Below are 21,199 nucleotides of genomic sequence, written 5' to 3' on the forward strand. Positions count from 1 at the left end.
ACCCAGGCGCCCCTACCATGAGCATTTTAAAGAACAAAACCATTAACCAATGTTTCCATTTTATTAATCAAAGACCTTTTATCTGGCTATGCCATAAACGTAAGTGAAAAATGTTTCTCAGTATTAAAATTACTTGTTATAACTTAGATTGTTGGTTTCTGGTTTGCTCATGTGGGTTCATGTAAATTTTAGCTAAGGATATAAAGCTCCAATATTAAAAACGTATGTGTCAATTTAAAGTCATTCACAGGACTTAGCACATAACAAACCTCAGTTTTTGCTGTAAAATCATGGAATCCTAAGACAAAAGGAATATAAAGAATATTGCGAGTAATCTAGTTCAACTTCCCTGTTGAAAATAAGCCTCCTTTTAAACATCCCTGAAAAGAGATCACACAGTCTCTGCTCAAACCTTCCAGGGACGGAGAGTGCCCTACTTCATGCTACATTTGCTTTTGAACAAGTCTAACTCCTGAACCCACAGACTATTCCTGCCACATGAAGAGACAGCAGCAGACAGAGGCCAAGTAGCCATGGAGGAAGCTGGCACGGGCCGCCCCACGTGGCAGTCAGGAAGTGGGCCCAGGGCCCGAACCGATTTACAAATCCCACGTGAAGACTTTTAGCCTGGCCATCTTTGCTGGGGTACCTGAAATCTTTTGTTGTTGTTTTTTTTTGAGCAGACCCACACCTGTCCTCAAGCTGCCTTCCAGGGCAGCCTCCTTCACCTCAAGCGAATGCCCAGATTTCAAAGGCCAAGAATTGAATTGGAAAGAGACTGCAATGTCTTGCTACCTACGAAATTCACCATTATTATTCCTATGAATAGAAAATGAGGATCTAACCTGTACCAGTCAGTACCTCAAGGCCACATCCCCTGTTTGAGGACAAGGCTGCCAGGTGAGCCTGCCAGGGGCCGAGGAGGAGCTCTTAATGACAATTGTGCCAAACTAATCTCAGTGCAAACTACTGCATTTTATTATGTAAATTCTCAGGAATATTGAACACCTTATCAAGGGCACCCACTTAGTTAATTTAAAAAATATTAACAGAATTCATTGATCATCATCTTTAATCATAACTGACAAGAATTCTTATTTTTTTTTTCTTCAACGTTTTTTTTTTTTTTTTTTTTTTTTACTTTTGGGACAGAGAGACAGAGCATGAACTGGGGAGGGACAGAGAGAGAGGGAGACACAGAATCGGAAACAGGCTCCAGGCTCCGAGCCATCAGCCCAGAGCCTGACGCGGGGCTCGAACTCACGGACCGCGAGATCGTGACCTGGCTGAAGTCGGACGCTTAACCGACTGCGCCACCCAGGCGCCCCAAGAATTCTTATTTTTTAAGTTAGCACTTTAGAGTTTTAAAGACATTCAAAGTGGTATGACATGTGAAATTTTTTTGCTGATTAGTCTTATAACTCATATAAACAGGAGCAAGAATTTACACTGTAATTGATTTAATAGTGGTCACATGAGTAATACATAAAAGATCCAAATCCTGGGGTGCCTGGGTGGCTCTGTCGGTTAAGCCAATCTGACTCTTGATTTTGGCTCAGGTCATGATCTCCTAGTTCGTGAGTTTGAGTCCCACATCGGGCTCTGTGATGACAGCACGGAGCCTGATTGGGACTCTCTCTCCCTCTCTCTCTGCTCTCCTCTCCCTCTCTCCCTCTCTCTTTCTCAAAATAAATAAATAAACTTAAAAAAATGTTTTTGAAAAAATCCAAATCCTACTTCTAAATACTTTGAATAGTTATCCATTCTGTGAACTCTGAAAGCTAATGAAAACGTGCTATGATCCCAATATGATATTAAGATCTTTTTATGTAATCAAAGAATGAAATAAATCATCAAATGATGAAATTCTGACACAGATATATTTGACCTTCGGCTAGGGATTATAGACTATTGGAGACTTTACACTTACCTCGAGGGACTTTCATCCAAAGAAAAAACAACATGCATATATCTGATGCAATAAGAACACGTACTCGTATGTAAATCATCATTGATGAAAGGATAGGGAGGATCCCAAATCCTTAGCTGGCTATTTCAGTAGGCCCCCCAAAAAGAATGTGGCTTAATGTTTGTTTATTTTTGGGAGAGAGAGACAGGGTGTGAGCAGGGGAGGGGCAGAGAGAGGGGGAGACACAGCTCTGAGCTGTCAGCACAGAGCCTGATACAGGGCTCGAGCTCACGAACCCTGAGATCATCACCCAAGCCAAAGTCAGATGCTTAACTAACTGAGCTACCCCAGGCGCCCCAAGAATGTGGTTTAAATAAACATCCCTGAAAATATACACCTGTTACCAGCTAGGACTTAAACCCCCATATCTCGTCCCTCCTCCTAATCAGCCTAGCAGGATTTCACTGGAAGACTCCTGTTCTGTGTCTAATTTCTGGCCTTGGCTAGAAGTAAATAAAGGGAATTATGAAAATTAGTGGTCACCGCTACTTAGATTAACCAAATGACTGTGCTGTTGTCTGCCACCCATTCAAAGGCCACTGGATACTACAACTAACCTAAGATACAAAAATGGGTATCAAGGGCTGCCTGCATAACACTCTGTGCTAAATAAATGTTAACTTTCTTTACTTTGTTTTCTTTCCTCTCTTTTCCTTAACTACTCCCATTTCTCAGTCAAGGTATAGAGTACATCTTTACATTTGAGCACGGTAAAGAAAGCCCAGGTAACTCTCTCATACTGCTATCCAAACCACTGCATTTATGAATCTCAGGGCTACTTGTGCAGAGGAGAAAAGTTTACAAATAATCCTTTATTTCTGAGAGAAAACTCTGAGCTAATTTTTTCTCCATTTAGACCAGGCTAATTGTGAATCCTTTGGAAAATCCCCAGATGGAAGAAGGACCACTTGGGCCCACAGGCCTGACTCAGCCCACTACTTGATTTCATTCAGCCTGAAGGTGAGAACGCTCTGGGCGGCCCTGCACAGAACACCCCAAGCTTCTTCCCCTAGGCCCTGGGGCCTACTGAGGTCACCCCACTTAGAAAACCTCTGCCAAGGTTTAATCTAAACAATTAAAAAGATGCAAATTATAACTGCAGAGGAAAGTAAGGCCAAGACCCTAATTCTAGACTTTAGGAAAGCTTTGTTACCTATCTCTCTTCACCACCCCCCACCTTTTTTTTTTTTTTTTAAGAAATCCATATATACATATATATTGGATTTTTTACACATCCAATATATTCCCCCACCTTCCCATCCCTGTAGTCTATTTGGGTCCATTCCAAGCATCAAGCTTTCTCCCTCTATCACCATCACCCCAGGCGGAGATGCAGCTTTGGCCTTTCTCAGCTTCCACATTTGTAAAATGAGGATCACTAGATAAATGATATCAGCACTCCATCCATTCCAAAGCACTTAAGGAAGATTAATGATTATTGTGCAAATGAAAAAATTAATAGGGAATTAAAACAATAATAAGAATGGCAAACATTTACAAGGTCCTTACTAAGTGTCAAGCATTACAAATATTTCATTGAACCCTAAAACCACTATACAGAGTTGGCACTAAGGATTGTGCAAAGAGGGTGAGATGGTAAGTTTTTTCTCTTGCAAACATTTATTGTTTCTATAATTTTAAATTTTTTTAATGTTTATTTATTTTTGAGAGAGAGAGAGACACAGAGTGTGAGAGGGAAAGTGTCAGAGAGAGAGAGAGAGACACAGAATCTGAAGCAGGCTCCAGGCTCCAAGCTATCAGCACAGTGCCCGATGTGGGGCTTGAACTCACGAACAGTGAGATCAGACCTGAGTCAAAGTCAGATGCCAAACCGACTAAGCCACCCGGGGGCCCCTATTGTTTTTATAATTTTAAAACAGGCTGTGGAATTAAATACTTCCATGACAAAGAAAATCAACTAAATTGGGGCACCTGGGTGGCTCAGCCAGTTAAGTGTCGTAAGCTATATTTCAGCTCAGGTCATGATCTCATGGTTGGTGAGATCGAGCTCTGAGTCGGGCTCTGTACTGTCAGTACAGAGCCTGCTTGGGATTCTCTCTCTCCCTCTCTCTCTCTCTCTCTCCCTCCCTCTCTCTCTCTCTCTCTCTCTCTCTTGCTCAAAATAAATAAATAAACATTAAAAAATCAATTAAATTATATTCCAGTTAACGCATACACAGTCATCTGCTGGTATCTTCTTTCCCTGCAGGACAGGGCCCTTCATAGAAGAAAAGAAGTTCTGGGCTCTTATTTTCAACCTATGTACCAATTTTCCCTTTTATGAACTGAAAACTCTGCTTCACAAGATTCATTGTACAATGGAACATATCAATATCAATTCAATACCCAAAAGACATTTTCACACAAACTATCACAGGGGAAACCTAATCACTGCATTTTAAGTGATACAGTTAAAGGTTGACTTTGATGTCTCCTGTCTGACAGAATGGCAGAGCTTTCTTGTTAACAAATTGATTGAGATTTCATTTAGGAACCAATGTTCCTGGAAGTTATAATAATGGTTAAATAAGTACTGAGCACAAAGCACAGTATGATACTTAAAAAGGAAAACAAACAAACAAACAAACAAACAAACACAAAGGGCCCGATAGCGCACTGCAAACTATTCCCTACTCCTAATACATATTTACTTACCTTCAAGACAGGTTATTTCTGGGGCTTATTTCTTTAGAAAGAAGTATATTACCTCTCTTCAAAAAATTTTGATTGTTCTACATTATTTATAGAAATGAAGCTGATACTTCTGGACTGCTGATGTGCAAACATCCAAATTATAAACTGCTTGGCCTTTAAAAGATTATGCAGTTTCTAGGGAACAGTACTAGGTGTCCATTCTTTTTCACATTTCTGGTAAAATAAAATATAAAGACTTCTCTAACACCATGGATTTGAGTAAATAAAATAAACTCATACGAGTTCAGTTCCGGTAATGCAAACATGCTGGGTTACAATTTACCCTTGTATTATCTACAGTAAAAGGTCTGTTAAACAAAACTCATAGTAGGAGCCACCCCAAACTTCCTATATTCTAGTGCTTAGGAGCCAGAGGCTGGTAAGATGTCTTCTGAAGCTGCCTTTGTGCAAGAATAACCCTGTTTTTTACTTTGACGATGTATCCAGACACAAATAAAAGTAGTACAGAATTTTTAAAATATTATATGCACTTTTTACATAAAATTGAGGACACATTACTTGTCCACATCAGAGGTTATTTATTTGTTTGTTTGCTTATTTATTTCCTTACTGTGGCATTAGATGGCCCGTGGAAATATTAGAGGGAGAAGTACCATCTTCTCCTACCCTACCTTCAAGCATCTCCTGATAATAACACTAAAGGGACACTGCCTTAAGCAAAACTGGTTCCAAAAACTTTAGCAATGACTGAAGTATACACAGAAGGGTACAGCATACAGAAAAGCAGCAAATGAACACCTCATTTACGTGGACACTGAAGATCCACCTAGAGCCACCATTTAGCCCTTCCCACAGAGGTGGAGACTAGCTACTGGCCCTTGGAAGAGCTTGGCTGGAATCCAGTATGGTGCCTCTAAGTACACACTCTTTCTCCCACCGCATTTATTTTTATATCCTGGTATGTAGTTAAGTGTCACCTACTCATACCTAGTACATACCTTGTATACACACATAGAGAGAGAGTGCTTAATAACTATTTGTTGGATAAATAAATGGATGATTCAGTGAGATTTTACTGAATTGTAAAACTAGTGCCCTCAGAACACATTGTAAGTGCTACATAAGTGCCTGTTAGATAAATACTTTAGCTAATCTGTGCATATATTTAGTTACCTAAATACTGGAGGGTCACAAATACCTAAGTACTAGAGGGTCACAAATCAGTGAGTACTGTAAATGTAAAAAGATGGCTCAAGGACTTAAAACAGTACTATTCGGTTATTCTCCCTAAAACCCGCATCTAGACCAACACAGCTTAGATTGTACGCACTTAGCAAATGTGAGGCACACACCTCTCAGTCTGTTTTCACTATAGTCTGTTCACATGAACACGGAGGGAACATCTGACAAAGGGAACAAGTCCCGGTCAGTATGCTTGTGCTGCACAGTTGGAAGCATTTTATTATCATTTATGATTATGTATTATTTATTTATTATTGTCAGTTGATTCTCCCTGTTGTTCTTGGTCATTTCTGTTGTTCATCTACAAGTTCACCAATTCTTTCCATTATCCTCTCCGTTCTACTGTTAGCACATCCACTGAATTTCTGTGGTTTTTCTTTTTCTTCAATTCTTTCAGTTACTGTATTGGTCACTCCTAAAATTTCCCTTTGGTTCTCCATGATATCTTCTATTTTTTCACTGAAACTTTTTATTTCCTTACTGGGACTTTCCATTTTATTACTTGTTTCATGTGTGTCCATCATAGCTTATGGAAGTATTTTTGTGATGGCTGCTTTAAAATCCTCCCCAGACAGGGGTGTCCGGGTGGTTCAGTTGGTTAAGCGTCAGACTTCAGTTCAGGTCATGATCTCACGGCTCATGAGTTCGAAGCCTGCATCAGGCTCTGTGCTGAAGCTCAGAGCCCAGAGCCTGCTTTGGATTCTGTGGCTCCCTCTCTCTCTGCCCCTCTCCCCCACTCACACTCTGTCTCTCTCCCTCAAAAATAAACATTAAAAATAAGTTAAAATCCTCGTCAGATAATTCAGATATCTGTGTCATCTTGGTGTTGATCATCCCTCTGTCATTGAAATTCAGATCTTCTTGGGTTCTGGTATGACAAGTGATTTTCAGTTAAAATCTGGACATTTGAGGTGTTTTGTTATGAGACAAAGATCTTTTTAAATGCCACACTAATAGGGAAGGGGGATACTGCCATATCACTGCCAGAGGAAGGTGGGAGCTTAGGCTCTCCACTCCATCTCATTACTGGGGAGCAGTGTTAAAACTCATACCTCTCCTCTAGGCTTCCTCTGTCACCACACTAGCTAGTAGGCCTATTAGGTCCCAGCCTCCTGCCTGGGTGGAGGCGGAAGCCCAGGACTCCCACATGGTCTCCTCTGGCACTGGGATTGTTGGGCAGGGCTGTTGGGGTGCCTCTCACAGCTTCTCATGGGTGGAAGTCTAGGCTCCCCACTCAGCATTTGCTGGTGGGAAAGGGGTGGGGGCAGCTGTTTATTTTGTGGTGTTTGGCTGGAGCAGAGAAGTTATTGTCAAAACATTTTCTGTCTTGTTAGGCTGTCCCTTTCCTGGTCATCTGATGAGAGCAGGCTTTCTTGTGGGTGCTTTTTTCTGTGCCCATTGGCATTGCCCACTTGCTGGCTTCTCCCATACCCAGTCTGAGCTACGTAAGGAAAAAAGAAAACCCAGAGAACTCACTGCTGTGTCATCCTCAGTCCCAGAGTCCCTAGTAAGATTGCCTTCCTCTCTCCACCTTTCAGAATCTTTTTATGTTTAGTGTGTGTGTGTGTGTGTGTGTGTGTGTGTGTGTGTGTGTTCAGGGTTTTTAGCTCTACTTAGCGGGAAGGATAAAGAAAAGCATATTTGTTCCATCTTTCCAGAAGCATTAGTCTATTTATAAAAGACTTTAACCTACAGAGCTATGAGACTTGCTTGCAGATACCCACAAGTCCACAGGACCAGCTGATTTAGTCTTGCCCTTGGGGGCAAGAGGTGGGCGCGATAGGTAGTGGCAGGAGCTGGCTTTCACTCTAATACCCTCTTTGGTGAGAGAAGCAGCCTCTTCCAGACCCACTCCCACACACATCTAAGACAGCTTCCTACATTTATTGCCTTTCCGTCTGCTGCCCTCACTCACTCCAGCAGGCCCCCATGAGCACACCTTAGCCCTGGTCAGTCACAGATCACTTATCAGGACATGAGGAATGGAGCCAAAATGCACTCCCCGTAGCCAAAATGTCTTCCAATGTGCTCCACCAGAACTCACTTCTCCCCACCCCCATTCTTCCTTGCTCTCCTCCCATTCCTTGCTGATACTTGGCTGAGGTCCAGGTAAGCACAGCAAGCATTTTCTATTAAAAAGCCTAAGGCTAAGGTATCATGACTTTTTCTCTGTCTTTGTTCTCCTAGACCTCTCTTCTGCATCTGACAGTGCTGACCGGGCTTCCTATTAATAGCACCTTACAGATAATTAGTTCTTTCCAATTTGCATTTACCTCCCTGTGTTACTTCCTTTTACCTTCACACAGCTCTGTAAGATAGCCAGGAAACAGTACGATGCCCATTTTACATATGAAGAAACTGAGTCGTAAAGCAGAGCTGCCCACATTGACATGGTATTAGGTGCCAGAGCCAAGAGGAGACAAATCTGCTTTCCCAGTCAGAGCCCATTCTATACCGTGCCATCTTGGCTTTCGTGATACTCTCATAATAAGAATACTTACCATTTGATTGCCAGACTCTCTACAACCCCTAGTACCATATACATCGCTATGGAATCTGAGGCTCAGGGAGGTTCAAAAATTTACCTAATGCCATTCAGCTAGTAAGAGGCAAAGAGCTCTTGCTCTGTTCTTGGCCCTTTGTTCTTCCCATACAATGTACTCTCTTTCACAAACTGAACGTATTCTAGGGCTTCTCTTCTGACTTTCTATATCTATATCAACAATCCTGTTTTCATCTCTAAAATCCATTCTTTTATCTTCAGCACCAAGGGGAGACTTCCACTCAAGGTGCTCTGTCATCATATCAAGCCCCACATGACTAAAAATGAATCAATTACCCTCATCTCTCCAACCAGTTCCTCCTCCTATGTCTCTATATCAACATCCTCCCTGCCATAGGACATGAAACTTTAGAGTTGAATTATTCCTTTCCTCACCCCCTGTATTCTGTCAGTCACAAAGTCCTATGGAATGTTCCTGGGGAGTTGCTCATCTTTCTTCCTTTTCCTTCCCATGGCTATTTATTCAAGGCCCTGACCCTGACAGTGGATCAGGCTTCCCCATCAAGTTCATCTTCTATGCCACTGTGCAACAGTTTTATACAGTTTAACACAGCTTTATAATACCACATGCCCCATCCACAAGCTTTCAAAGGTCCCAGAATACATATACAAGGAGTCTAGAGTCCTGTGAGTAGCTTTCAAGCCCCCCAGAATCTGTCTCCCCTCACCCAGCTGGGCAGGTTCAACCAGCCTAGTCATTGGTCATCCCCAGGTCATCGCCCATTGCCCATATTTCTCCCCTCACCCCAACTGCCTTTCTGCTCACTTCTGCTTATTCCTATTCTATCTATAATTTAGGTCAAAGTCACATCCCACCTCTTTCAAAAGACCAGTAACTCTAAGACCCATAAAATCATGAAGTTTGCACAGCACTTAAAGCTCGTACCATCCATCCAAGCACCAGGCTGTACTCTGACTTGTTCACCTTTGTTTTGTGTGAGTTAGTCTTATCTCCCATCTAGACAGTAAGCTCAGAGGAATGGGGAATGGGGAGCTCACAGCTCCTAACAAAATGCTGAACGTAAGGAGGGGCTCCAATAAATCTGTGCTTCTTGAAGTTTTAATATGCAGCTGGCAGACTTGTTTCCCTGGTTTGAGGTCTATGGATCACCTCCTGTGATCTTGAAACAGACAACCTCCAGACAACATTTTGAGAAGTCCTCTCATTTTTCAGGATCAGTTGCAAAATTCATGCCAAAGATAGACATGACATTGGCTTTTATTCTTATGCTCATCGACCAGATCAACAATAACTTGAACACGCATAATTTTTGGTTATTCAAGGGTTGTTATTTGAAAATGCATCAAGATTTGCTATGCCTAAAACAAAATTCTAGGTATTTTGAAGATATGATATACAACAAATTCCTCACATGCAAGAAGCAATAATTTGGTCTATTACTGGCTTTATAATAATCTCATGCAGTAGATGAATTAGAAAATCCATTTGGGGATTGGACGTGGAAGTCAGAATGCAGAACTGTTCTAACTAAAAATGTAATTCATTAAGAAACCCAGCCAACATGGTTTTACAATGAATAATCTCACAAAAATATACAGAGGACTAAGGAGAGATTTATATGATGCTTTTAGCACCACAGAATTATTTAGTGAATTCCCAAAATATTTTAGAATATGCTAAATATTTATGGAATTAGATATGGTAGCAAAAAATGAAAAAGATAGTCCAGGAAAAAGAATAAATAAAAGAGATGGTTGCAAATATCATGCTTCACGTTTAGGTTAATAACCCCAAATGGATAAAATTGAGTAGTTCTTGTGTGTGTGTGTGTGTGTGTGTGTGTGTGTGTGTGTGTGTAGTTCTTAAGCAAGTATGTTATAATATGAAGTTTTTCCTTTTTAAAAAAATTTTTAATGTTTATTTATTTTTGAGAGAGAGAGAGAGAGAGAGAGAGAGAGAGAGAGAGAGAGAGACTCTAGATACAGCGTGAGTGGGGGAGGGGAGCAGAGAGAGAGGGAGACAGAATTTGAAGCAGGCTCCAGGCTCTGAGCTGTCAACACAGAGCCCGATGTGGGGCTCGAACCCACAAACCATGAGATCATGACCTGAGCTGAAGTCTGGCACTTAACCGACTGAGCCACCCAGGCATCCCTGGAGTTTTTCTGGACAATGGAGAACAACAGAGTTGCAAGAAGGCCACAATTTTGTGGAGAGTGCACTTGTGGTAGTTAATTTGGAGTTAACCATGGTTTTTGAGATGGACTCTGTTTCTGGTTTCATTAGCGTGCTGTTTGCTTTTGAGAAATATGTTCCTGTTAACAACCACAATGTAAAGTTAGGCACATTGTTTTCTTTTAGGAAGGTATAAAGTTCTTGGTATAGCTATAATACCTTCCTTTCAAAGTTTCGCCCAATAAACAACAACCTCACTTTTGCTTGAATATCAGTAACTGATGGGCAATCTATCTCTTTTCCAAGTAGTTCTAATTATTAGAACTTTCTCCTTCACTAAGTAAAAATCTGCTTCTCTAATTTTCCCACCATTCCAATTCTGCCCTGTGAAACCACCTGGGTCACATCTCTGCTTCATAAGAGTGTTTCCAGTATTCGAATTTAATATTCAGATCTCCTTTAATTCCTCCTTTATTATGGCTAAAAATTACTAATTTCTTCAACTGTTTCTCAAGTGGCATTTTTTCTAGAAGCCTCACAATCTGGTCACCCTTCTATCACTATTCTATAATCCATTAATGTCTCTCAAAGCATAGTATCCATTTGTTTAGTACAGGACTCCAAATCTGCCTAGAGCAGAATCTAGAGGAATTAGTACCTCATATAATGTGTACCCAAGACTTTCTATTAATACGATCTAAAATTACATAAGAGATTTTAGTAATTTCACCATACCACTAGCTCATATTTAGTTAATTACAACCCTCAAAGTTCCCATCCCCCACCATGAACTATTTTAAGTTGCATCTCCTACATTCTGTACATATTAAGTAGAGTTTGCAGAACCTACAATAAGGACTTTACATTTATAATTTTATAGGACACTGCTCTTCCTTCTCCTCTAAAAACCCCTAGCACTGAAGCTGAGGCCACTATGACCTTTCCTAAAGATATCAGCACTGAGTTCACCGTCCTTCTCCAATCTCTGCCATGGTTCCTTGTGATTTCAGTATTCATATAGATGACTATTTCACTCCTGCCCTTGCCGTTCTTCTGGACCCCACTCCTCCAATGACCTTGTCTTCCACTCCCGCTCAGTCTCCTACTCCCCTCAATAACTGTGCCCCCTCCTTAATCTGTCTCCAACCCCGCTCTGGAAGCACCACCTCTTATCCTTTCAGCTCCCTCACTCGGGAAACCCTGGCCCATCTGTTCTTCTGCCCTGCCAGCACATGCAACCCATTTATATCATCTTCTCACTGTGCGTCATCCCCCTCTTGTCTTCCTTCCTTTCTCCCCGGATTCCATAACCCATCAGTATCCTCACTGCCTTATACACAGCTCACCTCCTCCATGGACCCTCTCTTTTTCTCAAAATCAAAACCAGTTCAACCATCCACCTAATCCAAACCAATGCCCAGACAGCTGGACATGGCTGAAAAAAAAAAAAAAAAAAGATAACATGTATGATAACTAGTCTCACATCAAGCTCATGACCACAAATTCCAAGTGAGCCTGAGGGCTTCTCAGAATTCCCAGCTTCCCCTAGTCCTTTCACTCTGCTATTTTACACCATTTCATACTTTCTCCCCTCCCCTCAAACTTCCAGCTCCACTCCTGCCTTCATGTGCTCTTGACCTTGCTTCCTATTTTATCGAAAATAGAAGCAGTTGGAAGAGAACCCCAACCTGTTCTCAGACCCATCCCTGTACCTGTGCCCCCCTCCTCTGTCTCTCCTCCAGTTATATCCACAAACTGTCCTAAAGTCCATCTAACATCAACCCTCCACTGTGCGTTGGATCCATTTCCCCTCACCTACTCAGTTGCAAGAAATGCACTCTCTCTCCTACTTTATCCATCTTTCCATCCCTACTGAATTATTTGTATCACTTTATTTTTTAATGTTTATTTATATATTTATATTTGAGAGAAAGAGAGTGAGAGCAAGAGCGAAGGAGGGGCAGAGAGAGAGGGAGACAGAGAATCCCAAGTAGGCTCCATGCTGCCAGCACAGAGCCCGACACAGGGCTCAAACTCATGAACTGTGGGATCATAACCTGAGCCAAAATCATGGCTCAATCGACTGAGCCACCCAGGTGTCTCACGTATTACTTTACTAATATGCTTTAAAGTCTCCCATAGTAAGAAAATAAATAAAACCTTCCCTTCTCTTGACCTCAATCCCATAGATTGACACAAAGATAAATAGGTTTTGTTTTCCCACAGCTGTGTGGTCTGAGCAAGTCATGCTCATCTTTATTGATCCTGTGTTGACCTTGGAAAACTAATTCATGCCCTTGTGCCCATGTGGGTAGATGATCATAACCTCTTCTAGACAAGCTTCCAGCAATGACTTGGGAATAAGGAAAATGAGAAATGACACCAAAGGAATTGTTTCATTAAACTAAATATTAATGTGACACAGAAAGATGTACATATTCTAGGAAACCACGATACTTAGAAAAGTAAGCATTCAATGAATGTTTACTAAATTGGATTGAACCGCAATGGTTTCTCACTTTGTAGATAATAAAACTTTTCGTGATCTGTATCCTACTCAGGATACAGTATAAGGAGAAAGATAATACACAACTCGCCTGCAGAATCAGAAGTAGATGAACACTAGAATCAGAATAAGAAGTAGATGAACACTAGAAAAAAGATGGCAAGAAGGCCTATGGAAGATTTGAGGGGCAATGACCAGGATGGGTTTCCAGAACAGTGAGCTCATGAAGAGGAAGTTATCTGGAAGCCTTGATAAAATTTATCATAATATTCTTTTTTTTAACATTTATTTATTTTTGAGAGACAGAGAGAAACAGAGCACAAGCGGGGGAGGGCAGAGTGAGGGAGACACAGAATCCAAAACAGGCTTCAGGCTCTGAGCTGTCAGCACAGAGCCCGACACAGGGCCAAACCCATGAACTGTGAGATCATGACCTGAGCCAAAGTCTGACGCTTACCCCACTGAGCCACCCAGGCACCCTGCCTTGATAAAATTAATAATCAATGTATTTTTAGGGTATGTAAGTGTTTCTAAATTTTAATGTAACCTGATTTGAATTCCCTATATGAAAGGACATATACATACTTTCTAGCAGAAATATTGATTATAACCAGAGACTATGTCCAGAGAAATAAATTACATTAGAAACTCTTATTTGAACCAGAATGCTAATAAAAACTAAAAAATAAATTCTTTTATTCTTCTTACATGTTCTGTAAAATATTGTAAAAGCATGTGCAGTGTTTCTTCTCATTTCAACAGAACTGTAGCTTTCTCAAAAGATGAAAGAAAACAGAAAACTGAAATTTACACCTTCTGAAGGGGATTACTGGGAATGACTCCAAATAAAAAAATGTACACACATCTATCAAACACACCCACAGGTTAAGACAGTCAATCCAGCCTCCATGTGAATTTTAGAAGATGATCAGTAATGTATATGGTAATTTACTATATTAAACAGAACACAGGATATATAAAAACTCTGAAGTTATTTAAATCATGATAGATAATTTATAGTTTTTCCCATAGAGTACCACATTGAGCATTTGAAAAATGTAAATTTATGAGCACTGTGATCCAAGTAAAGCAAAAATCTTTCTCTCTTCTCTCCCTCTCCAATCATCTAGTAATTTAAGTCAAATTATCTATAAGTCAATATTACAGAAGGAAATCATATTTATTTATCTGGACCATTCTCCATTCTGTTCTTCATTTTGCCTTGCATGCATGAAGCGGTCAATGAGTTAATTTCCAAAGCAACCATGAGTTAACTTCTTACCACTGCATTTTGCTCAAATGTTCTATTTTAAATTCTTCCTTTAAACAAAGGGCCATTCTTCTATCCTTGTGTTATTGTATGCTCCTTTTGAGTGGTTTCCAGGAATAAAATAACTGATCATGAAAAAACAAAACAGTTGCTCTTACCATCCTTTGTATAAAGTTATTAGATGATGGCACTGATTCATGATTTAACAACTCTAACATGTTGTAGCCTACACACAGTGTATTAAATGTTCCCTTGGCAACAGACATCATTTTGCATGCCCATTATCAATTTTAGACATGAAAAATTGTAGCTTTAAGAGTTACTTTTTTTAAGAACATGTCCAATCCACAAAAGGGACAGAAGCAATGAGAATACTAGAAACTACAGTGCAGTTTTAGTGATGTTTAAACACATTCATTGCAGGACATTACTAAGAAATATTTTTGGAAATGCTTCTTTAGGAACTTTAATTACCATCAATGTATAAAAATAAATAACAGAATTTCTGTCCAGATGGCATGATTAGTGGTGTTTTTCAGAAAAAAAAAAAAGCTTTTAAAATATCAGTATCTGTCTTACATTTTATAATTCTATCTGTAAAAGAAACAAAATCTGTTTACAGTGCCTCATGCTCAAAGTCTAAGTTACTTCTTAGTTTGAGTCCCAAAGAGCACCATTCTTTTAAAAAAGTAAATCAGTGTAATAGGCTTCTTCTAGATTTTGTCTCTGATAAAGTTAAAGATGCACTTACTGACTTTGCTTATAGGTTAAAACTGTCGTAATAACAGACAAGGAAGCTGGCCCAGATTTTGTTTGGATTTTTCAAGACCTGGTTGTTTATTTAGATATCATTTCTAACATCTAGGTCTCTTATAGTAGTCTCTCCAGTATAGGAAATATGAAACATAAAGATTTAAAACATTAAACAATCAACAACTATATGAGACAGTCCTTCAAGCAGTGATAATAAACTAAAAATTTTCTATGTAAATATGCAAAGTATGTACTCCTTTTCCCTCCCTTCATTCTCCTCCCATCCAAACTTAGAATCATCGTGTTCTATTTTATTAGTGTATTTATGGTCTAGGATAGGAAACCCCCAACACATTCAACAAAGCAAAATATTTCTCTAAATTTCTATAATAATAATGTTAAAAATTACAAATGCCTGCTTTGTGACAGGAGTTCTCCTAAGCATATATATAGCAACTCATTCTAGTGTATAGTAAGTTACTGAACACGGGGCACTTAGCTTCCTTTCCCCAGTTCCCCTAACCTTGGTGACACTAATGGGAGGTGGGCAATATTTAAAAAGAAATAATTAACTTTGATGACAGTGGATAAAGGTTCTGAACTATGAGTTACAAAGAATGATAATGGTAAACCAACAACAAAAAAAAAAAGGTGCCTCCCTTTGTCTATTATCTTTTTCTACCTTCCTTTGCAATTATAAAGAGTTTTGTTTTCTTTTCATTTAGATGAAGAAGTTGAGAGAGGCAAGGCAGTCTTTCCTAGTCTTAAATCTTTCCCACCCCCACAGCCTGAGTTAACAATCAATATAGGACAAATGGAGTTTTATTTTCTTCCTTTTCTTTTTTTTTTTTTTTTTCTGATTATGGTCCCCATTTTTTCTCTTTCCATCCGAATGTTTATGTTTTAGTTAACGCATTCCCCAAACCTCCTTTCCTCAGCTCAAATCTCTATACTAACTAGATCAGAGTTAAGACTACCTAATGCACTCCACATGACCCTTAAGAGAGCTGCTGGTTTCAGAAAGGGGTTCCCCTAAATCTGCTGCCAAAAGCACGCAGGCCAATCCCACCCCCTTTCCTTCCTCCGGAAGCACCCATCACCCCAGATCCTCGAGGGCTACGTGTCCAAATCTACACAACTCCCATTCCACTACAACAAAGCTTTTTCAGAAAACAACACAACACGGCCCCTCTCGAACCCCCTGCCTGGAAACACAGGGCTGCCCAGGCCGGCAGCCCTTACTCAAATCTCGCCTCCCGCATCCTTTGGCCGGGATGCTCCAAGGCCCTGGTCCCAGCTGGGCACCCAAGCGCTCCGGTTCTCGAAAGGGGGAGTCAGGCTGAGGGGGGCCGAGCCCAGGGCAATTTCCAAATGCCCGGGCCGTCCATACTGCCTGTAAACTGTACCTCGTCCACTCACCACCACCACTCAAGCCCTCTCACACCGCAGCCAGGCCGGCCGCTCTTAGGGGTTCCAAGTTTCAATAATGCTTCCTGCAAGATGGGGGCATCTGGGCAGTTGGGAAGGAAAGGTTGTGGGCGGGGGCAGCCACAACTCCCAACCCTCTAGCAACGCTGCCCCTCCAGAAAGAGACACACACACCTTGGGGTTTCTGTTTTCTGTGGCGAGGAGGAGGTGGAGGCCGGGAGAGGGGACTGGGAGGGAGTAGGGTGTGGCGATGTGTGGAGGGAAGGGGTAAGGAAGACTTAAGCCACATCCCTGCCCGGGACCGAGCCCGGTGTAGCGGCAGCCGGCCTGCCCGTCGCTTTGTTGTCAGCGTCCCCGGGAGCCCGCGCGCACGCGGAGCGCAAACACGCCCCAGAAAATCATCGCAACTGGCCGGGCGGGCCCTCGGGCCCCCAACCCCTTGGCGGAAGGAAGAAACTTGTACGCGGGCGCGCCGGCAGCCAGGATGCTGCCGTTTGCCCCTGAGGACAATTTTTAAAGCCCACATAACAATGATAACGACATAAAAAGAATTAATAGTATTTTGACTTCTTCGGAGCATTTGGAAGAAAAAAAATTCCTGTTTTCTACAGTCCGCCAATATTCAGTCGCCCGTGGCGACGAAGCAGGGCTGAGGTTGGTGCTCCAGGTAGAGAGCGCGAGCGAGGTGCAGAGCCGAGCTGCGGAGCAAGGGACCGGCTGGGGGACCCGGGTCCCCGACGCCATTTGCGGGGCAGCGGCGCCCGTAGCCCGCCTTACCTGTGGATGCAGTTTCCATGGCAACGGGCGGCGGCCGGGCGGGGCCCGAGTCCAGTTCCCGCGGCGCCGCGTCCCCGGCCCCAGCGCCCAACCCCCGGCCGGGCTCCCCCGCCTGCGGCGCCGGCTTGGCCCCTGTCGGCGTCACGGCTTCGTTCTCCCCCTCCCCCCGGTCCCCGAACCACTGGGACCCGGAGCCTGCCAGCGGCAGCAGCTCGTCTTGGGGATCGGGCGGCGCGGCCATGGCTGGCGGTGCCCCCGGCGCGGCGACGGCGGTGTGGCGGGGCCGAGGTGCGGTGCCTGGGGCGGCCGGGCGCTCCCTGCTGCTGCCCCCGCCTGGACTCGGGGCTCGGGGAGGCTGCGGTGTCAGCGCCGCCGCCGCCGCCGCCGCCGCTGCAACTCCGGCGGAGCCGCTGGCTGCCGCTCTCCCCGCTTCAGCTCCTCCTCCTCCCCCTCCTCTTCCTCCCGGCCCCGCCGCGGCCGCTGCTTGCGCTCCTCCTCCTACTCCAGCCGCCGCCGCCGCCGCCGCCGCCGCCTCGCTACTCCCAAGCCTGTTATTACGCAGGTGGAAATGGCCCGCCTCGTCCTGGGCTCCTTCGGCCCACGCCAGCCCCCGGCCTGCTAGTGGCAGGCCCAGATTAGGGGATGTGCCAAATCCACTCGAGTCTTCCTTGAATCCAAGGAGAAGATGAGCAGGTAGAAGCAGTCCCCAGCTGAAGCGTGACTGATTAGGCAAGCTGCCCTCCCAACTCCTAAAGTTAAGCCCGGACTGGCGTCTTGGGACCTGAGGCAAAGAAGGGAAGCTTAGAGACCTCAAGGCCACGGTTCTGAGGGTGACCAGTCTCAGCGGTGGAGGGGATGTGGGGCTGCGCGGGGAGGGGTGAAGATGGGTGTTGGCAGAGGGAGGCAACTGCAACCCCGAAGTTAAATACTGCGTTCTTAAAAACTGTTGTTTCCAGAACGGGGCTGAACACAGCGGAGTACAGGAAAGAACTATGAGGAGAGTCCCAGAAAAAAGCTTACCAGTCCTCATCCGTACCAGCAACGAAAGCAAATAGGATGTCACTAGGCAGGACAAAAAGCAGCTACGCTTCCTTTCAGAAACACTGAGCCAAAGCCATACTGATTATCAGCTGTCTGCGCAGTCTATTTCATTTGAGAACGTGGACATCTCAGGAACCTTGCTTCTTTTTATTTTCTTTTACAGCTGTCTCTGACAAGGTGGAACGAAACATGAGAAAAACCAAAAGTCAGAGGAGTTGGCTTATAATGTGTCATTCCCATATTTTGACCCATCTTTTCAAACAAAACTTGTGCGCTATTGGTTCATAAATGGTCTATAAAATGATGAAGCTGGAAAAAAAATAAGGTTCAAGCCAACACACAGGGTAGAGGAATAGGCTTATCCACTGCTTTTTCTCTAAAAATGGTAGGGCTAGAACTACTTGAGGCTTTGTGGGACTGCTAAGCCACCATAGGCCTGTCAAGGGTCTCCACTTGTTGATTTTTATATTCAAAGGCTATTCAGATGCTCTTCAGAAATGCTGAAAATTAAAAGCCTGGATTCTGTCCAACTCTTTGTTCTTCTAGTACACTATTGTTCAAAAGATGTTCAGTGGCAAATTAGAGAAAATGTATTCACTCAGTAGACCATAGATATGGCCTACTAGTGCCAGATGTCCCTGGGGATATGATGATCACGAAAATTTTACATTAATGTTATCTGCAAAAATTATGATGGACATGTTCATAATCTTGATTATGGTGATAGCTTCATAGGTGTATACATGTCATAACTCATCAAATTGTTTACTATAAATATGTGCAATTTAATGGATATCTATTTTACCTCAATAAAGCTATAAAAAATCACCCCCTCCAACAACAACAACCAAAAAATTCTTGGTTATCATGAATCATCGTGGTTTTTGAAATCTTTCCATGGGTAAAACAAGCCTGTTTAAGAAATCTTTAAGACAAAAAGCTATTCCGCTGCGGTCTTTCTGTGTAGCTTAATCCTGTTGTGTAATCAGGGGGCACTTGTGAGATTTTTTTCAAATCTATTGTTTAGAACCCCTTGAAGCCATCAGAGATACCAGAAGGGAATTTCCCAGTTTTATTATAACATGCCAAGAACATAGAAAGCTCTAACTCTATAACATTAAGTGGTTATCAATGGGTACTGAATATTTGAGAATTGTTCTGGTAGGGCAGTTTCATACAGAATTACACAGAATATGTTATTTTATTTCCCTGAGAAACACTCATGAAAGTCATCATTAAAAAATTGCAATAGCAACACAAGCCTCTTAGCTTCCTTGTGCCTAAATAGATAAATAATTTGGGAATATGATTCTAATTATTTTCCATATTTCATCAGATGCTGATCAGTACTCTAATTGAGAATGTGAAGAGAAAATAGCCAGTTAAGTATATTTAGATTTTACTTGCTAGAGGAAATTGAAAATTTCCATTGTGACTGAAAATTTCCATTTTCATTTCCAATTTGATGGAAATTTTATTTTAATAAATAATTCTATTTTGCCCTGCTGAAAAGAGGTTCATTTGCTGTTTCTGTTGTGGCAATTTTCACAACTATCTTTATGTTTTAGGTTCTTCCTCTGGATATACACAAATCATCGTCTATTTGGGTGAAGAAATCTTCAAGTTTGTGTTTTTGGGGTTTTTTTTAAGTTTATTTTTGAGCGAGAGAGAGAGAGAGAGAGAATGAGCAGGGGAGGGGCAGAGAGAGAGGGAGAGAGAGAATCCCAAGCAGGCTCCACACTGTCAGCACAGAGCCCGATGTGGGGCTCAAACTCACAAACCATGAGATCATGACCTGAGCCAAACCAAGAGTAGGACACTTAACTGACTGAGCCACCCAGCTGCCCCTCAGGCTTGTGCTTTGGTGTGAATTTACCAATGTTTATCAATGTTATATTTGCACCCTTGCAGACTGACAAAGCTTGACTACTTTGAAGATTTATGGGCATGATACAGTCGACTGTGGAATTGCAGGGCTTGCATAGTTGCTCTAAGTTATGAGTTGCTCTAACATGCTTTTGATACACAAAAAAAAAATAAGGTTGGCACTTTTAAAGAATTCTGGGCAAGAAGAGTCGAGACAAAAGAACTGTCAGGTTTTGTCTCCTGCTATTGTTTTCTGGAAAAGAAGTTTTGTTCATTATTTCAAAAGAAGGAATCTAGTGAAGAGCATTTATTTAACACTAGCTTCTTAACTTAGACCAACTCTTATATCATGGGGAAAGGGAGCATGGAGTATGCAAAAAGAGCACTACAAGTAACAAACTTTAACCAATATGAAACCCTTTCCAGCTTCAATATTAAAGTTATATAAGAGTTCTGTGCCTCAGTTTCCTTAACTGTAACCTAGATATTTTAATAGTATCTTCTGCACTGGGTTTGGGGGGGGGGGGCGGCGCACCAAATGGGTACTACATAAGTAGTTATATTATTAAGGTATAATAGCACATGCCAAATTACTTCCAGAGAATGGCTTATAATGGTAAAAGCTCTGCCTGGGTATTTATATTTCCAAAGATGAAAGAGTCAAAGCCAAAGAATCAAAGAGTTCATTTCAAACAAATTTAAAGGCATTTAAATCAAATTAGATGAGAAATGTTCCCCGATATTGAGTGACCATTGGTCTGTTTCTACTTGTAAGTCCTATAATTCTGAAAGGCAACCTTACATAAAAATAAATATATTTCAATGCTTCTGTTCTTATTATTTTAGAGAGAGAGAGATCATGAGGGAGAGGGACAGAGGGAGAGAGAGAGAGAGAGAGAGAGAGAGAGAGAGAGAGAGAGAGAAAATCTTAAGGAGACGCCACACTCAGCGTGGAGCCTGATGCACGGCTTGGTCCCACAATCCTGGGATCATGA

At 42.1% G+C, this 21,199-nt stretch overlaps 1 protein-coding gene across 1 annotated transcript in view; it reads right to left on the reverse strand.

The window, feature by feature from the left end:
- The window catches only part of RTN1 (reticulon 1), a 225,202-nt gene extending 207,485 nt beyond the window's left edge, over positions 1-17,717 (reverse strand). Inside the window, exon 1 of the mRNA XM_058739202.1 lies at positions 17,298-17,717. Within this exon, the coding sequence (XP_058595185.1) occupies positions 17,298-17,538 (241 nt within the window). The 5' untranslated portion in view covers positions 17,539-17,717. The remainder of the gene's footprint in view (positions 1-17,297) is intronic.
- Between the last annotated feature and the right edge of the window lie 3,482 nt (positions 17,718-21,199).

The sequence above is a fragment of the Neofelis nebulosa genome, chromosome 7, assembly GCF_028018385.1.
Source record: "Neofelis nebulosa isolate mNeoNeb1 chromosome 7, mNeoNeb1.pri, whole genome shotgun sequence".
NCBI lineage: Eukaryota > Metazoa > Chordata > Mammalia > Carnivora > Felidae > Neofelis > Neofelis nebulosa.